The sequence below is a fragment of the Struthio camelus genome, chromosome 4 (assembly GCF_040807025.1).
Source record: "Struthio camelus isolate bStrCam1 chromosome 4, bStrCam1.hap1, whole genome shotgun sequence".
NCBI lineage: Eukaryota > Metazoa > Chordata > Aves > Struthioniformes > Struthionidae > Struthio > Struthio camelus.
The window spans coordinates 20605089-20627023 of NC_090945.1; the positions used below are offsets into that span (position 1 = coordinate 20605089).

At 37.6% G+C, this 21935-nt stretch overlaps 1 protein-coding gene and 1 long non-coding RNA gene across 4 annotated transcripts in view; one reads left to right on the forward strand and one right to left on the reverse strand.

Annotated features, from left to right (window-relative positions):
• The window catches only part of LOC104144063 (uncharacterized), a 43070-nt gene that overhangs the window by 14816 nt on the left and 6319 nt on the right, over nt 1-21935 (forward strand). The window lies entirely within an intron of this gene.
• MYOZ2 (myozenin 2) lies at nt 327-20957 on the reverse strand. 2 transcript variants are annotated; one of them, XM_009674862.2, is made up of 6 exons: nt 20722-20957; nt 20037-20139; nt 14133-14302; nt 10772-10901; nt 8787-8970; nt 327-1356 (listed from the first exon to the last, which is right to left on the reverse strand). In XM_009674862.2, exons 2-6 carry the CDS (start codon nt 20110-20112, stop codon nt 1125-1127), a joined length of 792 nt encoding a protein of 263 aa, XP_009673157.1. In that variant the 5' UTR covers nt 20113-20139; nt 20722-20957; the 3' UTR covers nt 327-1124. The 2 variants fall into 2 exon arrangements, with proteins under 2 accessions (XP_009673157.1, XP_009673158.1); XM_009674863.2 differs by lacking the exon at nt 20037-20139 and having other exon boundaries at nt 20722-20912.

Sequence of the window (21935 nt, forward strand, 5' to 3'; positions counted from 1 at the left end):
GAAAGGAAAGCAGCTTATTGAGTAAAACCAAGTTTTCCATTTTAAAACACAGACCAACCAAACTGTATACTAGACTATCTAACCTGCAGATGTTGCATGCTTCTCAAACAAGAAAGCATTTAGAAACAAGCATTTCTTAAATTCATGTTTGCCACTTAGTAGTATGCAGTTGTAACGTGAAAAATGACACTGAAAAATAGTGCCTTCTTACTGGATTTGCCTCCTGTGTAGTTATGGATGCATAATAGGAGTCTGATACTTTTATTTTTAAAACATCAGAGCTTGCAAGTTTATCATGAGGAAGAAAACTCACATGGTTTAAGTCCCAATATATATATTATGGCTGTAGGGAAAAAGGTATATGAAATTTCTTTGTAGTAACAAAAACATTTGACTCAGTGATGGTAATTTGACATAAACAGTCATTGGTGGGTTTTTTTCAGTTGTGATTAACACAACCATTCTAAAATCATCCAGGAAATACCTTTGTACTTTTTCAAACCAGCATGTAACCTTTGTCATAGCCAGATTTACTGCATTTTCTGTAAACGTGTCCATGTGACATGGATATTGATGCCCATAATTAAAGCTGAGTAAGAGTCAAAAAAGAAGAAAAGAGCCTAAGCTTGCTGTCAGTGAAGTAATGACAAATCTCTACTTAACTTTGGCTGAAGCAGGCCCAGGGGGAAAAAGGTTCATTTCTCAGAGCTCATCTTGAGCAGGCAGTGCTAGGAGTGCACTGAGTAAATCTGTCGTATCACTTAGTTTTTTTTACTAGTATCAGCATACCTATCAAATCCCTTGATGTTTGTGTCATTCTTCTTAATGCACCTGTTCTAAAATGACAAGCAAATATTTTAGACAAATTCTGGTTATCACTCAAATAAAAGAAGAACATACAAGCGCAAGTAAAAAATATCTCAGTCAGTACTTGCCATATTACTTTATTTATATTATGTCGACAGATGAAATTAGATACCAGAAAAGAGATACTGCATCAGACGTTATTACTTATACTCCAACTACCAAGGAAAGATGTTGTCAGTAGCCTTTAGCACTATTTGGAACAATAACACATGGATATTCAGCTTTCAGCGATGTGTATGTGCAGAGTGCAGCTTCTGTCACAGGTCATCTGTTTCTGGAACAGTGTTGGAATCCGAAGGCTGAATGAACACTACAGGAATATTCTCGGACGTCCATCCCTTAGGAGTCCTATTGAAGGATCTCCTGGTAGCGAGAGGGTTTGCAAGGATCATGAATCTGGGATCATTTAGCATCAGTAGATTAAAATCTGGTACCTTGAATTTGACCAGCTTTGATGCTCTCTCAAAACCACCAAAGGGAGTAGCAACTCTGTAGATATTAGAGAAATAAAAGTAAAATGCGATTTAAAAAAAATCTATTTTCTCTTTATCCCAGGACCTGAAAAGGATAGAAGGTATTTTAATGATGGAGATATAGTATAATTTCTTGTTGACATTTTCAAATTTTTGAGGAAAGTATACTCATTATTTTTCTGGCAAATTCTCTTTAAGATGCTGTTTTATTCTCCTTTACATGCATACTTATTTTCAGCCATCTTCAAAGTTACCAATGGATAGAAAAGCCAGGAAAAAAAAAGATGTTGCAAAAAAATCTTGTCATTGGCGATTCATGGTCACTGAACTTATTTGTGGGTGATAAGTTGATAAGTCTGAAAACATAGTTTCACAACACATTCTCTATAGCACGTAATGAGTTTAAGATGTTCTCACCCCATTTTCTGCTATCCCCAGCTGTTTGTTCCTCCTGCTGCACTTTATTTCAGCACCACATTGTTGCGCCAGTAACAATATGTGAGATGTGCAATGATAAACTTGATCACTTAAACGATCTGCATTTTAAAAAAGCCTTTCAAATCAAAGGAGCATTTTAAAATCCAAATTATTTTCAGCAATCTGGTTTATATTGTTACCCTCAAACAACTGTAGCAATTAAAAGTGAGGAGACAATAACATGTAAAGTGAAGCGGAAAGGAACGGCCAAAGACAACAGCCTTTGGAAAGGGGGGGAATGGGTGAGGACTTCTCACACCAGCTTTGTTGCTACAGAAAATGTTTATGTAACTAAACCTTGAAATACAGGCTGAAATTGGCCCATTAGCTACTGCCAGTATTTTTCACGTTACTTAAATGTAAATGTTCCTTCAGATGATAAGCCTGAGAAACCAAAAGATAGGAAATACTAAGCAGGAACTGAATGTTACAGCCATTTACAAGTATTTCAAAGCAACAGTATTTTCAGATGTCTTCCATGGTTCTTTTATATTTGCTGGTTTCTAGGTAGAGAAAAATAGGTGCATTTTTCCTCTCACTTTTTCCAGAATCCTTTGTATAAGCAAAGTTTTGGTTCTGCATACTACATGAACAGAATACTACATGTGCTCTGTATTTTGATCAGCTGTGTAACTTAGCTGGGATATATTCTGGCCAGTAAAGAAGATTGTAAGATTTTTCAACCACACATGAATGCCTGATTTCTGTAAATCTGCATATATAGTGAGAGGTGAAAGTGGATTTCTGCTGAAATGGAATGTCACGAGCCTTTGTAGGCTTTATGAGTTTAGTATGGAGCAACAGATCTGCTAGTGTAGATTTCCAGTGGCTACAGGTATTCTAGCAGAAGAGCAGAGAAATCAACCCCAACAGAAGCTAAAAGAAATCAACTGAAGAGTTGACAAGGCTTTTCAGCAAGACAAGTATAGATGAAGAAACTCTGTAGAGAATTAAATTCACAAAAATAAAGCAAAGAATTCAGAAAAATGAAACTGTGTGATCTAAAAAAAATGCTTCTGCGCTGTCATCACACAGATAATTCACTGAATTTTGGTATGAGCAGCTTTTGACAGAAGGGCTAATGTTAACTCCAAAGGTCAATCCATACAAGATAAAAAAAAGTCTGGAAAGTTCTGGGCATGCACATGTGAGCAGAAAAGAGGCCTGCTTTGGATTAAGCTCTAAAACTCTTTCTCAAATGAGTATAAGACTAGATTTTGCTGCAGCAGCCAGCCCATGCATTAAGCTGTTGTGGTCAAAAGGAATTCTTTATACAAAGTGCCTGTTGATGCCAAGCGTTTCTTGTGAAACCGTCTTCTAGGTCACAGTGTCAAATTGTATACCATATGATACTGATTAAAATTGCTTGGTAATTGGTACAGAGCGAGTGTAGTGATCTACGTCCTACAGGATGATAAAGATTGTTTTAATTGCTGCTCCAATTAAGATATACATTCTCACGTTGTTGTAATATTTAGTTCTCATCAACAGGTAAATTAAAGGGATGGTCAATATGAATAGAACAATAATAGCTGTATTAAAAAAACAATTTTATAGTGTAAAACTTTGTTTTTGGAATTTTTTTGCACGTAAATACAGACTATTTCTGTAGGTAATACAAATAGGATGATGTTTTATGAAAATTCAAACAGCTTTTGTGTGAACAAAAACAAATAATTCCTATGCAAAGCCTGGCCTCAGAGAATTATGTATTCCTGCATGCTTTGCAGAAGCACATGATAATCAACATAAAGGAGAGTACAATAATTGGCTAATAGATGTTAATTTTCCTTTACTGCAGCACTATATATTCTGAGAGCAATGATTTGTCTGATGACATGGTGTTGTAATGACCTGTGTTGTGTGCAGATCAATTAGAGCTGATCAGCACTTGAGTGCTGATTCATTGTATAGGAGCCCAAAACTCATGTCTAAAAAATTACACTAGTGATTGCTCACAGTAAGGACAGAAAACCTAGTTCGGAGCCAGAGGAAGTGGCACCAGGAAGTGTAAGAAGATTTATAATATTCACTTTGCATATTCCTAAAAAGTAGATACATGATTTAACAGTATGAGACACAACCATGTTTATTTTTAACTGTTATTTTAGCAGGGCTTCTTGTATTTTTTAGTCTTTCTTGTTGAGCATTGTATTGCGTCAAGATGGGAGACTACTTGCAGTTGAATATTTGGGGAAGTTTGAAGAAATGTTAGAACGGTATTGGATTAGCACCTTCAGTTACCTCATTCCCAAAATGTACCCATTCCCAAAATTCCTCATACCACATTCCATACCAAATTCCTCATACCACATTCCCAAAATGTGACTTTCGCATTTAAAAATGTGACTGTCAGTCCCAGAACGTTCTGCTTATTGTTATTTCTCTCCGAAAACAAAAATATAAGAGCAGAGAACCTGACCCTGCAAAATGCTCAGAGCTTATTGGTAGCTTAATGCAAGAGCAAGTGCCAATTTCTCAAATGTATTTCGGTGCTAAAGAACTGCCTAAGCACCCAGTTTCCACTAATCTCACATCAGTCGGAGTTAGGCACCCAAAATTCCTGTGAGGGTCTGGATCTCAGGATTTTTACAGTAGGGTTCAGAATTCATTAATCAGTAAAATAGAGCCCAGTCCAGATAGACTGGATTCCTTCCTAGTGTTGAAACAGTAGTCTTTGCAAAGTGAGAAAGCTGAGCAAGTATCCAGTAAGAGAGGCAGAACCAGTCGGACTTGCTTGTCTTATGTGAGCAAGACGTAGTGCTTTGTATGTCACCCTTAATCCTACCTTTGGCATTTTCTCCAGCTCCAGGAAAGCAGATGGAATAAAGGTACTAAATTAATTAATATTACAGACTCCTCAACAAATGTGGATTCGTGCCGTCTTTCCTACAGGTATTGACTAGATGGTTCCACACCAGTAAAAAAGCCAAGAAATTTTTCCACCAGTAAAAGGCTCTTCAACCCTAATGGGAATTAACTTCCAAGAGAAATCAGATGGCGTGGCCCTGTCTTGCAGCATTTCCCCTGTAGCACAGGTTCCTTTTCACTCAGGAGGAGGAAAGCAGTAGCCTTGTCTGAAGAGTCTGTTACAGAGATCCTCAGAATCCAGTTTCTCTGATCATATGCTCTGTCTAGTGCTATCTCCTGTTTAACCATTGCTGGCTGTCTCACAGAAAGCCCTGCCTCCCTCCGAAGGCAAATGCTCTTGATATTTGCTTCCCCCACTTCTTCCTCCATAGACCTGCCAACGCTGTCTGTTCCCTGCAATGTAAAATGCCTACTAGACGTGGACTGGTACCTCTGAATTCCTTGGATCTGATTCTGCTTCCACTGAAGTTAATGATGAAACTTGCGCTGATACATGATCTTGAGTGGGCTCTTCATTGCTGGCAGTAGAAACAAAAATCTGAACGCTGTGTGGTCCTGAATATCCTAGTAAGTCATCCTTGTGTGGGTGTATTCCAGCACATCAGGCATCCCTAGCTACTAAAGTCTTACTGCATTTATAGTTTGTCCAGGAGCAAGAGAAGCTGAAAGGAACTGGAACCTGGCTTCCTTTTTAGCAGATAGCACAGAAAGAACTGAGAAGAACCTCAGGCGTTTCCTTTGGGAGTTCTACACATCACACTGTTAACCCCTTCCCCCCGCCCCACCATCTCCCGGATTAATGGTGACTGAACCAGTGTTTTGCAGAAGTATAAACATAGTGGTACTTTGCTGAATGACAAAGCATGATAGCCTTGATTAATTCTGGCGCTGATAACAAAATGGTGTCATTATATCACACTTCTGTGGCTTAATACGCTGTCATTTGCTTTCTCTCCAAGACTGCAATTAAAGAAATCAATGGTGCTGTGACTTAGATGCACAGAATGACTTAGTGAGTTCTAGGCATACAAGTCCCAGAGGTACCTCATTCTATACCCAAAGCCCATAGGCTGCTAAATTCCTGAGGTGCCAATGTTTTCCTTGTGCAGGCGCTCGGATCTGCCATTGTCTTATCCGTGTTTGCATCTTACACCAAAGCTTGTCTGTGGTTACCTAATTAATAATCTTTTGCCTAAACTTCCACCTGTGAAAACACGCATAACGTGCTACTGCAACAAGCTTTGAGCAAAACAGCATTGTGGCGCTTATATTCAAAAACAGTGGCTAATAGTGTTGAACCTCAGTGTCTAATAATCATAGGTAGGTGACTAGAGCAGTTTTGCAAGAGATTTGGGTTCTCTTCAGTCTGAGACTATCACTTACTTTGTTTGAGGCGTTAGGTCTGCTTTGTAGGAATGGACGTAACTGCTTACCTATAATAATTCTAGGGGGAATGAAGGCCTTTGTATTGAAGAAAAAAAGCTACGCAAAATTACAGAATTAATTGGGTCAAACAGAGTATGACTCTTAGTATGGACATCAGAGGACACAACTAGTAGTTGAGAGATGCAGGTTCTGTTTTCTGCTCCTAAATCAGCTTACTTCATTTACTGTAAGCAATAATTTAAAAAAATGCATGAAAAGGCCTGAGAATTCAAATGAAGGCCCAGGCTTCTCTCTCCCCAAGCGAGCTTCGTAATTGCTTAGCTAAGGAGAGAGGATGTTTACTCCCCGTGGCCCAGAGAGGTTTTCTGTTTTCTGTGCACTGTTTCAGGTCTTAATAAGATGAGGCTATCCCCACCTCTTCTGTGGAAGAGCCAAGAACCAGGTTGTTTTACTTCTCCTCAGGGTTTGACATTCCCGAAGAAATAAAACCCAACCTAGCTACATCCTAGGAAAATGCTCTTGCCAAATAAATGAACCTTATTCTCAGTAAACGTCTTAAAAGGATACCTGTGACCCCTGCTCCATTTCAGGAAAGGAAGTCCTTAATGTAGCCCTGATCTAAGATAGGCAGCCAGAATTAGATGCTGATGATCTTGAACAAAGAGAGGAATTTAAGTCACGTGTAGTCTTCTCTTTTGGCTAGCTTGGCATGTTCAGCATATTGCCTGTTTTGAATCCCATGATAACACACCCCACTCTCCTGTGCAGTTTTAGGAATGTAGGCACTTAACTCAGGGCTGTGAAATCCTAAGGGCTACTATCTTGGAGGTTCAGTGTTGCAAATCCTTGCTTTCTTTTTCAATCTAGTCCTTCTTGCTGAAAAGCATAAATCTAAATGTATTGTGTGTATCAAGCAGCTTTTCCAGGTGTACCAGCCATTCTTTTACTTCATTTTTGTTTCAAAGGTGTTTTTTTTCAGTGAGAAGGTGGGCACTGGTTTTATTTAAAGTATCGTGTATTACATCTCTGTGCTTTGCATTTTGAATTTACTGGTTTCACAGTCTGGACCTGAATTTAAGTGCCTAGTTCTGTTTTTTTTATGGCAGTTATGAGGGAGACTATCAAACCTTCCCTTGTATAAACAGACATATGTGCAAGATATGTGGACCGTGATGAGCCGCAGTTCTGCCATGTCATGCATAGAAAATGCTCACAGAAAGACATCTGAACAGTTAGTTTTGTGAAGAGGGCAACTGATAGAATCTGGCACCACAAAGCAGCTAAAAATCGACAAAGAAGCCATCAGATACCATTAACATCTTAAGACACATATCTCTCTTATTTGGGGCCTGCGTGTTACTTTTGATCTTTCCTTTCACAGTAAGGACTGGCATACTCAACGTTCAATCTCTTGACTGATTCTGTCTCTGTTTCTATGTATATTTATCTTCAACTTTTTTGTGATTACAAAAGCCCTAGTACATAAACTGTACTGTTGCTGTTCCAGTTTTAGCAGCTGTGGCCACATCTCTCTGATATGTATTTGTTATTTTGTTTTCTGAGCAGAATGTGCCACACAGACTTAATTATTAACATAGTGATGTATGTTGCTGTTGGGACGTTAGAATTCGTGTAGTGTCTGCGGTGCCAATTTTGGTGTTGAATAGTGGAGTTTTTTCTCCTTGCACTCACAGTTGAGGCCCACCTCTGCTACAGAACACAAGTGCTATTTGTGGGTTTTTTCTCTAAGTTTATATTGCTGTAAACTATTTTCTTTTTCAGTAGATTGCCACCTGGTGTTTTGGGGAAGGGTTTTGGTTTGGCTGAGCTGTCTGGATCTCTCCAAGGGCCGTTTAAGGAAAAATTGGCTGTGATTTCAGTAAATAAAGATAACCGTGCATGGTATGAATGAAAGCAAAAGACTTAAGCAAGGGCATGTTTTAAAACTTCCAAAATAGCTGCAAAACCCAACAAATGTCAATATATGTCAAGAAGTTCCACTGAAAGCCTCAGTGTACTAGTTACTATTATAAATAACTTCTCACTCAGATCCCCCTCTGCTCCAAATACAGCACTTTTTATCTGGTAGTTGCTTTATTAATTTTGGTTACTCTCTTTTCCTGCTTTTGAAGTGATATCTATTAATTTGTTATCAAAAGTTGTAGACGATAGTAGGAAACGTTAAGTAGGATAAAATATGAAAGCTGCTAACTTCTAGATGCGAGGGACTGGTTGATAAAAGCTCCTTAAGCTGTCATTCCCTAAAAAACAAGTTTGTCACATGTGAGTTGTGTGCAGTATACAGTTTACAAGCCAGATTTTAACTGAAAGTCTGCCTAATAGGGCTTATGAGTTCATGATCTGGCACCTGCCAAAGTCAACAGAAATACTGAAGAGGGTTTGAAGCATTGCTGTATCTTGTGTTTCCCATTTATTGGATACACTGGATTCTCTTACTTTCCTTTTTTTCTTTCAATATTTCAATACAATATTCATCTTACATTCTTGGTTCTAGAGCTTAATTTGTACTGTACGGAGAGACTATTTTCCGTCTTAAAGCCCTCCTGTGCTTTTTGTAATCTGGGCATGTGTTCGTGTTTATGCATCTGCTTGCAAACACAGGTGGTTGTTTGTTTGTTGGTTTGTTTGTTTTTGCATCTGATGGAAACATTCCATTTCATAGTAATTCTTCTCTGCACTTTTCAGAATTACCTGTTAAAGCTTCTGTAGTCAGGCAGGTCTGGCTTTGCTTCAGGTTGAAAGAGTTTCGGATACAAAGCTTCCAATAGCTCTGGATCATCTCTAATGGCCTCTATCCAGGGAGACTGATAGTACTTTGGCACAGAAGTAGTGTTGAACTTTTCAGGAGGAATTTCTTTCAGTGGTCCAGAATATCCTACAAGGAGATCAAGGCAAAATCATTGCAATAATACGTTGTATTTCCTGCTTCCTTACCACCATCCTATGTAAATAGGAAGTAATATACGACCATTTTGCAGTAAGGTAAACTGAACGATTGAATCAAGTGGCTTGCCCAAAGCTACACAAATGGAAAGCTGGCGGAGGGGTATTTATAGCCTTTTAGATAACCACTCCAAAGTATTTCACTCTTCTCTGAGGCTAAAGATAGTATATTTTAGTTGTATTTAAGTTTGTTTCTACCATAATAATTATCTGTTTGAAACCAAAGTAGATCTACACAGCCCTTGGGCCGAATTAACAAAAGGAATTTAAAAACAGCCTTTTGGCTAACAGTAAGATAATTCTATAGTCTTTGGGTGAAATTTTCTAAAAGCATTAAAAAGATTTAGGATCACAGCCATTATAACTGAGTTTTTATCTCTGCCTCTGTTAGATGCTTTAGAATGTCCAACTTAACCTTTTCTCTCGACCTTTCATCCTCTAAAAAAATGAAGAATCCTTTTTTTCTCTGCATAGTCATCTGAGGGTCAGGGTCCAATCAGAATTTTACTAGGCAAGTAAATTTCATATTCAGTGTGTTTTCTTCTAAAGCCAAGTACAATACGGCAGGAATAAATATTGGGGGAAGAAAACAGACCTTAATGTACAATTTGAAGTATTAAAATGAGCAGAGTATTGTCCTATATGAGTTATATTATTTATTTGAAAAATAAGGGAAATCTCTTCCTCCCTTTCAACCTTGCTGTGTATCTAGTTCTTTAAATTAGCCCTATTTCCTTATATAAGTTTAAAAACCCCACTGTGCTTTAAAACCTACTGCTTTTGCCAGAACTGAGACAAATACAAGCTGCCTACAAGAAGGTCAAAGATTTCTTTCATGTCTTAGCAATGCAAGTAGATTACTTCTTTTCTCATTGTATTCGGTCTGTGGATGCACAGAGTCTTCGCAGTCACTAACAGAGTAGCACTGACCTAGTTTACATAGCCTGGAAAAGGTCTGCACAAAACATGCATTGAATAATTCTAAACAAAGAATGGATTTGTAAAAACCACAGTCTCCTCATGGATAATTCATAAACAGGAAGAAGGTCTATATCACTGAATAAATGAATTAAAACAAATTAGCCTTCTCTGCTCTTTAAAGAATACAAAATAAGGCCTTCCTGTAGTTCACTGCTTTAAATAAAGACAACAATACCCTCACAGTTAAGGACTTAAATAATGCAGAGCCGTCCATACAGCCAGAGGCAAATTCCCTTCTCAGTTACTCCTCTGTAAAGGATTCTAGCACAACTTGCAGTGACTTCAAATTTACTGCAATGGGTAACTTCCAGACAGTTGAAAAGTTTGTTGCAGATTAGAAACTAAGATTTGGTGAAGACAAATCAGAATATTAATTTGATTTAGGTCTGAGGCTCTTTTTCACAATGTTCACTCAGAAGACCCAACTACTTCTTACCTTAACCAGACCAATAAATAGAGGAGCAGTCTCTCTAGATATTGATGTGTTTTAAATTTGGGGAAAAGTAGTGCAAAAAGCATATCTTTGAAAGGCAAATCTTTGAAAATGAACAGAAGCAACTAAACTGCAGTGTCTTACATTTCTGTAGGAGGTTAAGATTAGTTCTTACCTGACTCAGTTTATAAACTGAGTGGAAAATAACTGTTAACTCCATCAACAAATTCCTGTTAATGATACTATTGTATAAAGAGCTCCTTTCTGTGCTGCAAAATGCGTACTAACTCTATTGTATGTCCAAAAACTCATAAATTACCTGGGGCAATGTTTTCAGGATGTGGTGGGCTCCGGGGATCAGGTGTATTAGGAGGTGTCATTGGGGCATGCTGGGAAATGCCTTCAACACTGAGGCCATCCATTTTAACACTCTGTATGGGCTCGCCACGCTGTATTCAAATAGAAATAGATACCACTAGCAACACAGACAAACATAGAGATCCTCAATGATTCTCTGTTGAGAGATGGAGTATTAGTCCAATTTACAGGCCAGGTGTAAGACCCAGGATATGCTGTCCAGAGGCATACTGTCCTGCTGCTTGGTACCCTAGATACCATTGCATCTATCTGTTTGCTAGATACCATTACTGAGGTTTCTGGTTGTTAGCTGGAAGATGGAACAGTTTCACAACTCTCCTACTCTGATTATGTAAGCAAAAGTGAATAATTTATCCGTGTTCAGAATGGTATCCCAGTACAATTTAAATGTCTGTATCACAAGAGCGTGAATGATTGATTCAAAGGGTTGTGGGTGTTGGGAACTGGATCAGCAAAACTCCTGAAGGCTCATACAATCCAGTTGAATTATATGACCTTTTTCTAAGTTTGTGACCCATTGACTGAGGGGAAAAATACATTAATATGCAGTCTACTAGAAGAGTTCATCCATACTGCTGCCTGCTCTGGTCATCGCAATACCTGCCTGTGTTCACAGGCTCACACCTGTAGCTCACAGCTAACAGTAGATCTGGTCACATTGACAGGAGGCCGGTGATGTGTGGCCCTCTGGTCGCTAGACACTAGAAACTGTGTGACGTGCCAGACTGGGCACCCTTGCTACCTGAGGACCCAAGAAATCTGGCAGGTTTGAGCAGTCTGTGTTTCAAAGCACTGATTCTTCAAAGCTTTTCTTCCTATGTCCGTTGAAAATTCACTGCGTTGGTCAGACTGCTTTTGTTTGGGGTTTTCTTTTCCTTTATTTATAAAAGAAATAACAACTCCAGTGCAGGCCACTTTCTGGAGATTAATGATAGGCTGTTATTTTCCACCCTCCTAGCAGGTCATCAGTTCTAAGGAAGCATCTAAAGGCTTAATCATTGTTGCTTAAATATAGAATCGGAGTCTCATAAGAAGTCAGTGTCTTATTTTAGCTATGACACATAGTCTAAAAGTAATTTAAATACGGATGGTTTTAAAGTAAAAATTTCTTAAAGTAGGAAAGCAAACAAGTAGTACTTGTTTAAACTTGAAACAAAAAAAGATCAAGGCATTATGTTTTGGACCATCCTGAGGTATGTTAGAAAGATTATTTCAGTTGTGGTGGCCAAAATCATAAAGATGATGAAGACAACACCAGTGATGGCTAAATAGGCGTTTAAGGGAGGGGAACAGAAACCAAAGAGGCATCATTTCTTCCTTTTACTCATGTCAGAATGTCATGCTGACTGTACGACGTGCATACTCTGTACGTTTTTCTGGAACATAACAGGGAAGAAGTCGATTAGAGAGGAACTATTCTGTGTCAAATTCTGTAGCAAAAGCACAGAAATGGCTACAGAAATTCTAGTGAGATTAACGATATTGTGTTAGGAATTAACTTCATCTGTGCAGTTTCTAATGCTCAGTAGAGTGAAAGGTAGTGTGCAGTAGCAGACGGAGGAGCTCTTGACTGAATGTTTCCCTCCAGAACTGGTAGTTAAAAACTTAGAATTTTAGGGCTGCTTTTGAGTTTACTGGTATTTACAGATTTAAATAAGCCAAACTGTTGCATCTTGCTCAAGACTGAAAATCTCAACCCCCCAACTGCAGCTAAAGGTAAATGTGTTTACTTTTACAGCCAACAAATCATAGAGAATTCCTTCTTTAAGAATGGAACCAAAATAATATTTTAGAGATTTCAGCTGTGATACTGTAAATGTGGAAGTCGGCTCTAGTAATAGCCTCTCTGACTGTTGTAAGATCCCTCAACATTGTGATTATCATGGACAATGGTAGACTAGAGATGGCTCTCTTACTCTGTGCTACTGGAGCCTCCTTCTGAGGTGCAACTAGACAAAAGGTTTCCTTAGAGTGATGAATTACACTCTGTCTGTGTTTCTGATTAATTACGAGTACGTGTGCATACCACGCGCGCCTGCATGTGTATATGTGTGTTTTCATTAGTAATACTTGACACACAATCTGAGGAAACCGTTCAACGCCTTGCTGTTCTGTGTAATGCATTACTCATCTCCTAGTTGTACCAATACAAACTTCAGATTACATCGCAACAATATACTATGTGTGTGGTCACTGTTTTTATTATCGTAAGTGAAGTTTTCAATTAAAGAAAAATTCAGTTGAGGTCTTTCTTCTGTGGATTCTGTAGGAGGTGGGTACTTACACACATGTAGCGTTGCCTCAAGTTAACTTTAAAAGATTCTGTGGAAAGGGAATTTCTGATTCGCAAGACATATCTTCTAGGTTAATTAATAATAATTAACCTTTGCAGCACTTACATATTTCTCTTCCTCTTCAAAGCAGCTGAAAAGTACTGGGACTAATTCTGCTCCTTAGTCACATACTGTCACATTTGAAATCAGTGGGGATGCATACATACAATTGAGAAGCAGAATCTAGTACAATAAGGACTTGAAATTGCACTGGAATTAAAGGGGCCATTTATATGCTGAATTAGGTTGGGCACAGAGTATTCGTGCTCACATAATTAAACCTTGTAGCACATTTGAGAGCTAGGTAAAATTTATGATTGTTTTTGTCCCTATTTTCAGAGATTAAGCAAAAGTAAGTAAGTATTTTGAAAAAATCACAGATGAGGCAAATGTCAGGTGCATTTAGTTCCCAAGGTATTGCTCATGCTTTAACCCAGTTCCTGAGGGATTACTTCAAAGAGCACTCTCTCCGTGACAAGCTTCATCCTTTATCTCTTCATTGAGACAGTCAGGACAGGAGTGTATTAGTGCCAGTTGCGAGAGTCACTTTGCTGCCTGGGAAACACTTTGCGATCACTAACCTATTTTAAAAAAATACTGGTTACATGAAACAGACTACTGTTTCATCCAACCTTTTGAATATCAGCAACTAGTTAATTTTCAGTAGTCAATCAGTCAGTTGCTACAGGATAAGTACTATAGATCACTAATAACCTGAGTCAGATTTGAATGAGAATGGTTGGAATCTGAGGTCCTTAATTGCTATGATCTTCAGATTTTTGATTTTTTTGTAGGAATCCCAAAAGATACAGAAGGCTAACTTCATATTAGCCTCATTCTAGTACAGGCTTTTTCTGTTATTCTTCCTGAAGCTACAGACAAATTATGCACAATATGTTTCATGAGCACCAAAGGAATCCCAAGCCAGTCTCACTGTGTTTTATTAAGAAGTTACTGTAAAATACTTACATTTCTTGGCTTGTTTGCTACGTAATGATAATTTTCATATGTGTATTTGTCAGATCTCCGTTGACGTCTCTTAAAGAGTCTTGCGCCTCTATTGCTGAGTGTTGATAGTTCCTCTACCATGATATCTCTCGGAGTGCTGACCTTTTTTCCGAGGTCTAAGCTGGGTGAGACTGCAATAGAATGGATTAATGCGTGCTTGTTCTCTTAAATTCTTATTATTGCACACCCTACACCTGAAATCCAACAGCATATCAATGCATACATATCTAACACATACCATAACTTCATACAGTGTTAGTGAAATTAGTCATTCTTCCAAAATTTTGGAGCACTGTGTTGAACAGGACAGAGCTGATTTCTGAAGATGTGAAGTACCTCGTGCTCCTAATTTATTTCAGTTGAATGGTACTCAGCTGTTCTGAAAATCAGGTCTGTAATGTCCTTCCCACTGTGTCCTAATAGTTAGTAAAACCTTGCTTCTGCTGAAATCAGTACCAAAAATCCAGCTGATCTCTGTGTTACCAGATCAAACCTTTAATTAACTTTATGGGTCCTGGATTGGACAGAGGAAGAAGGTAGTTTTTAAACATGTGTACCTGTTTCTTATTGCTTATAATTGTTTTCTGTTCGATGATTCATTCATATTCTGCTTTCTTTTGAAATCCAGGGCATGCTTGTACTTTAAGAAAAGTTTATGTTTGAAATTCTCTACTAAATAATTTTTTAAAATTATTTTTAAAGAGACCTTCAGAATAAAGCTCAAGGTTATGAAAATGGGAGACCTAACAAAGCTTATATACTTAAAATATACTTCTAGGAATTCTTCTCCTCTTTACATCATTATGAACAATTGTGGTCTATTTTTCCTGCAATATATTTAGAAGTTTTTTTTTCTTTAATTCTCTCTAAGAGGAAAGCTGCAAGCAAGTCTTTTCAAACTTTACAGCTACCAGAAACGGAATTACTAGATGCAATGCAATGTTTCTTTGTTCACTGCTTGGGAAAAACTACTTATTTGTTTTTAGTGGAGTGACCTTGTAGGGGCTTTGAAAGTGAAGATGCACAAGCAGGGAGAGGAAGAGATCAGTTGGGACTGTAGATGGAGAACTCTGAATATCAGAAACTTTACTGGTCATCTGTGTTGAAATGTTCTGGAAACTGGGGTGCTGGTGGCCAAGAGCAAGCTGATGCTAAGTAACTGAACTCTCTCACTAGATGTCCTCAACCTATAGATAAAGCTAGGACCCTAGAATACAGTAACTTCAACATTGAACAAGCTATTTTGTACTAATTTCTTTCTGCTAAGAACGTGGTAGAGTTTAACAAATATAGCAATAACTGGAACACATAGAAAAAGAAATTTTAAGATGGAATATTTTCCTACTGCTGCTTATATTTATATTTATCATGTTCTTACTTGGAATTATTCTCCTCAGTTATTCATAAACTTCAGGAAGAAAAATAGGAAGACACAGCATACTTTGAGGATTACAGCAGTGGTTCAGTATGTTTCTTTGGTCCAACTTCAAAGTGACTTTCTGATATTTGCATAATAATAAGCTTTTCTATTTTTTAGACGTTTTCATAAGCTGTAGGACTTAAAATTATTGACTTCTTGCAATGGATTAAAATTAAATGAAAGAAAATTGTATGTAAGATATTGTATCTTACTTCCAGGGTAAGCACACAGGAAGCCCATTTTAGAATTAACATTACAAATTAATGAGCCGGAGAAAGCACCTGATGTCAAAGTTAATATTACATATACAAAAAAAAAAAGGATTTTATTTTTATTTTTGGAGTTTCATTTTGAGTACATGGCATAAAACTATCTCCTGGTAACTTTATTTTGGAAAAAGATTGTGAATTGCTGACGTTTGGGAAAACGTGATTGGGATAGACCCGTTAAATATTGAGCCCAAACTCTATAGCCTGAGTTTTCCACTTAGAAAATCAAAACAAGTTTGCAGGCCCTGGACTACATCATTGTTGATCCACTTCTATTGGTACTGATTTCAATTGAATGTTTGCAGTAGATTTAACTGGAGCAAGATCAAGCCAACTATATCATGAGCAGGAGCATGCACTTCTGCTTTAAAAATAGTATGAGCAAAGAGTCCTGACACCCCCCTGTTATTTAAGAGGTAACTACAAAACAAAGAGTACTTAACATGGAAGAAAATGACTCAGCTTGTCCAATGCCATATCAGTGCCAGATAGTGGTGGGTTTTTGGCTCTGTGGTTGAGATAAGTGCACTAGTTATTGGCCTGCAGCCTGAAGTTTTGACCCACAACTCTTATTTTGATACTCTTAATTTCTCAAGATTACTGCAAGGGTATGGACTATTGGATGGGTTTATATTAGTAAGAGGTAAGCAATTTACCCTTCAGATCAGCAACATTTTCATGTAGAGAAAACTTCCCTTCGTTGTCCACAAGGTAGGCAGTATGTAAATACTGTGAGACTGAGGTAGCAAGGTGACTGAGTATCTCTGTCCAGACCACTTATATTCTTCTGGGCCATGCTGAATGTTAACTATTTTGGGCCTTGCTGTTACTGTTCTTGTAAATGTTAACGGAGCTAGGCTCCAAGGTGCTTTGTAACCCATAGTTGTGTACTATGTGTATCTAGGCAGCATTCCAGAAACATAGGTGTGAAGTTCCTTTGAATCCCCTGTCAACTAAAATTGTATCTGCTGCCTAGTTTTATGATGTGTATGGGGATTGTTGCAGTGTCTGTGCAGAAAAGGTGATGAAGAATGAGAAAAGGAGGATATTTAGAGAATGATAAAAAGAACATACCCAAATGCACCAGAAAAAAAGAATCATAAATGGACTCTGTAAATTAATACTGGAGATTTTTTCCATAGTTTAATCCCAATCTTAACCTTTTCTTTATTTGTTCCTGCCGAGTCCTCCCTGTCCCGCACTTAAAATCATAACAGATTTCATTTAATATTTTTCGCTTATGTATTTCCTCCTGCGTTCACCCCTTAATCCCCCTTTAATCCTCCAGTTTACAGTCTTCTAAATATCTTCATCTGGATTATGTATTTAATAATGAATATCAGATAGTATATGTTTGTCATAGTATCAGAAATAAGAATTTGTAACTCCATTATAAAAGATAGTTAATCAAGTAGCTACTGAAGAATGCATTTAAGATATAATGCAGAATTGTGCATGAGATTTAAGTAAAATTGAAGGCTAACCTGATGAAATTCAAAGGTTTCCTTAAACATATATGTGTAAATAAATGTGTGTATGTGTATATATATATGTATGTATATGTATTTATGTATGTGTGTATATATATCTCTACCAACTAGGCTCAGAAATGCCATGATTAGTCCAAGTCTGCCAGTTAAAAACCAAGGGATTGAGAAAATAGCTACATTCCCCGTGTTGATTTAGTACTGCAGGCTCTGTCCTGAGAGCATAAGAAGGTTAACAATTAGTGTCTTTTATTGCAGCATTTTATGACGCATAGAATTTCATTAAAACACAAAGTCATGTCCCCCAAGCCAGCAGGGAGCTGCTGACTTTCAATCATTACCAACCTAGCCCAGATGTGAGATACTGATAAAGACTTTACCGACTCCATATCTTATCCACAACTGTTTCTATTATGAATATCTTTTATAAAGAGTTTGAGTTTCACTGTTTATTTGAAAGTATTATAATAAAAAGGGGTCTAGAATAAAAAGGCAGAAGGTATGCTTTTTGTGCATCTTTCCAAGCCGCAGGGACTTGCACTACAGCAAAAAATATCTTCTGTTACTGTTTACCACTGTTAACAGAGGAGAGTCTCACAGGTCTGTGAGACTGGATGAGGTTCTTTTCTGGCTGAAACAGTACACTTAGTTTTTAGGTGATTTCCACTTGCAGGACCTTCATTACTAGTAGTGGTGCAAAACCTAGAAAGACAGCAGCTCACCTTCCGGATCTCAGGTTAAGGTTGCTGAATTAACAATTAGCGGGAAAATAAAATGTCAAAAATTGAGAGAGCTGAATTTAGTGATTAAAAAACTAGATTTGTACCTGATTTTGCCAAGAATATATATTTTTTCTTCAGATGCCATCCCAAAGAACTGGCATATACTTTGTCTAATTATGGCTTTGGTTTTCCTACTTCTTCACTGATTTCACTGAGCTTGTACAGCTATACATTTCAGACTCTTTGACAGTACACCCATTTCATGAAATTTCTTTTTTTTTTTTTTTAACATTTAAATAACCCAGACATCCAAAGAAGATGCAGAAATAGAACATACACTTAAAGGTTTAACGTTGCCCTCAGTGGCCACACATCGCAGCATATCTTGTAGAACAAGCTGTCATACCTACGTGTATGAATCTAAACTTGACAGCAGGTCTGATAATACATAAATAATAAAAGGGCTGATTATGTGAGGCAAATGCCAAACATTAACACAGATTCTCCAATAACTCCAGTGATTTCCAGGGCTGTATGGTAGATTTATTAGTATTGCTATGAATAGAAGGAACGTTTACCATGTGAAGTGCCTGGTACTAAACAAACATACGAAAGACAGTTTCCCTGCCCTGAAGAGCTTACAGACTAATTCAGACACATGTATTACTTAGGATTACAATACAAAAAACCACAGAGCTGTAAAGAGATCAGTAAGGGCAGACTGGTTTGTAAACTAGGTATGTGTTCAGTGGAGAGTGGAAGGAAGGAAAGGGTATTTGCTTAAATTATCTCTAGTTGCTGAAATTATTTCCTTAGAGAGAATGATTTTGAGTGTTTTAGAAGAAAGCTTTTTAAAACATAATTGTTAACATTGCTCCTAATATGCAGCCCGATTCTGTTTTCACTGAGAAAACATCCCAGAAAATTTTTTTTGTGGAAATATTAGAAGGAGTAGGTCCAGACATTTGAATTTGTAGCTTCTTCTTCTAAATTCCTATGTCTCTGCTTCTACTCTTCCTGTAATCAGATTGGTCAATGACTGGGTCCAGACCCATCCCCAAATTCTTGGGAGCAAAACACCACGAGCAAGATACTGGAATTTAACATTCAATGTCTTATGTGAGGCATATGATTTTCATAAATGCTAAATATTAATGGAGCGGCCTGTGTTTTCAGTGAAACTTGTCAGATGCTTAGCACTTTTGAAAAACTGAGCCCTTTATATAGATCACAAAAAAGGCTTCATGGGGATGTAGGATTGGAAGGGTCTCCAAAGGCATCCAGTGCATACCTAATGAAAGCTAAGCAGACTTGTGTTCCCAGCTGAGTTCGTTATTTCTGAAAGTCTCACACTTGAAGCCTAATTTTAAGAACCTGTTTCTGAAAATCGAGCTTCCATTTCATAAGTATCTGCATTTTCATCGGTGCAACAATGCAAGAGTAAAATTTCTGCATACAAGATTCAGTGGTGCCTGTGCATTAGAGAGAATTGCCAAATGCTAGTAAAATTTGTTAGTTGCAAAGATTAATTTTTAGAGGGAGGAAGAGAGCTGTAAACAGTTGTTTGGAATATTGTAATCATTCTATAAAAAAGCAAAGTGAAACAGCAAAAAAGAAGATGCAGACAGCTCAGCATGTTTCTTATGTGATAGCCTTTTCAAATGGAATGAAGTCATGTTATTAACCCCAAATAATATTCTGAAAGGCTATCCTAGCAGAATGTACATCAGCTGTTAGATTACTTCATTCCTCCACAGCAGTTGTTCATCTGAAAATAGCTTTCACATGAAAAGAGGCAACTACAAAAGGATTAGTTACCATAGGCAGCATGATACTCCCACAAGATTATTTATGGCAGAACACCCAGAGACAAAGCTGTAAGAGAATTAAACTCTATGATCAAAAAATATATATTAAGGAGGGCTAGAGGATATCGAATATACAGTAAGTTGGTTTTAGATCTATACCATTTCTGTGTATTTCATCCATAATGGCTGATGCTTGTTGTTTCCTCTCTTTGACCATGGCAGAATGTGATAACATTGTGATTTTCTGATAGGATTTTCCTTGCTGAAAAAAAACAACACATTTTTACATTGTTGAGCCAGCTTGCACAATTCAGCCAACTTTTATTTCTGATATGATATTCAGAATGGCTGAATAGTGAATTTAGTTACTTCTAATTTAGGAATACTGAGTTTTTAATTGTGCAGAATGCACTAGCAGTTGTTGCTTGCAGACCCATGATGAGACATGAGCTAATGGATAGAAAGTCCCAAGGACTATAGAAAGTCCCCTATAGCCAACTTTGTTGGCTATATAAACTGTGTAGCAAGATCAGTGGCAGTGGTCTAGGCCTTCTCACATCTAAACATTGTATTGAAAGATGTAAATTCATAACTAATTTTTAATTAGGTATTGTTTTATGATCTCAAAAATAGTTATATACTGATATACTTCTTAATTTGATAAGAAAGAATTTAGGAACTAAACAAGGTGCTTTGGCATCTGTAAAAAAAGCAAGTGCATTTCTGAGTAGGTGAAAAATAAGCATCTTTTTAATTCCAGAGTTAAGAGATTACGTAAATGTCGTTTATATGATAGCTTGTAGGACAGACAATGTCAAAATATTTCAGGAAACAATACACTTACCCTATTGTTTTGTTGTGCAGAAAAATGCGATCTCAACCCTTTAGTTGAAGCTTCAGGAGTTAGTTATGAATGGGGATGACCTGCCTGGTCCAGGATGGTTTCTAGCTTTGGGCTTGGATCTGCATGGTACCTAGTACTGAGACAAACTGGGGGCTGATCCTCTTCAAAGGGATTGGCATCCAGCTGACATCAACTAGTTATATATAGAATCAAACACTCCAGCCACTCATATCTTCCTGGCGAAAGAAGAGAACAGAAAAGATTCAACTGCACCCACAACAAAGAAAGTTTATATCTCTTCCAGAGTTTATAGGGAGATTTAATGGATTGCTCTCCTCATACTTGTGCAGGTCATCTCATCATCACCTCTGAGAATAACAATCTCCGTGTTATAACCAGAAAAGAGACATTTAAAAATAAGGTGTTAAATATATGGATGGACAAGACTATATGAGATGAGAATGGCATGGGCTAATCCTTTAGTGAAAGATGAAACCATGCTTCAGTAGTGGCTGATGGCTAAAGTTAGTGGCAGATGGCTGATATACAAAGTCTGTTCTTAAAAAGAAATGAGAAATTTTTCAGTATGATATGTGTTAGAGAATAACTTCACAGAAAATACGTGCTTCCCTAACTGTTCTTCCAAATCTCATAATTTTCTTTGTGAGTGGGAACAGAAACCTGTTATATTACACAAATATTACACAACAGCGAGTACCTCTGAGGAAGAAGGAAACAGTGGCAGAGGGAAACATTCCCCTATTACCCCTCTGTCTGAATTATGGGTCAGTAGAAGCTAGGGGAAGCAGTTTTTGTATTTCTGGTTTGGTTTTGGTTTTATTCTGGGAAGTTTCTTTTCTTGTGAAAGCTATCATTCTTGGAGGATTGAGCAGAAAACTGGTTGGATCCTGACAAGACAGGAGAATGGAGCAAATTGAATCTGTAGAGTAATAAAAAACACCGACACAATGTGCATAACTTTTCAAGGAAGAAGTGCTCTGAGACAAATACAGTGTAAAACACCTGATGTAAGATCCAAAAAGACTTTTTGAGGAAGACGTTCAACCAAAAGAAAATGCTGGGTAGCTTTCCTCCAGCTTTCTATTCCTGGGCCTAACTGTACGCAATATCTTTCTTAGACCCTAGACGTTTCTGTCCTAAGGAGAAGTTCTTTTTGATCCTCACTATCAGAATCTACCTGCTAGTGTTATTCA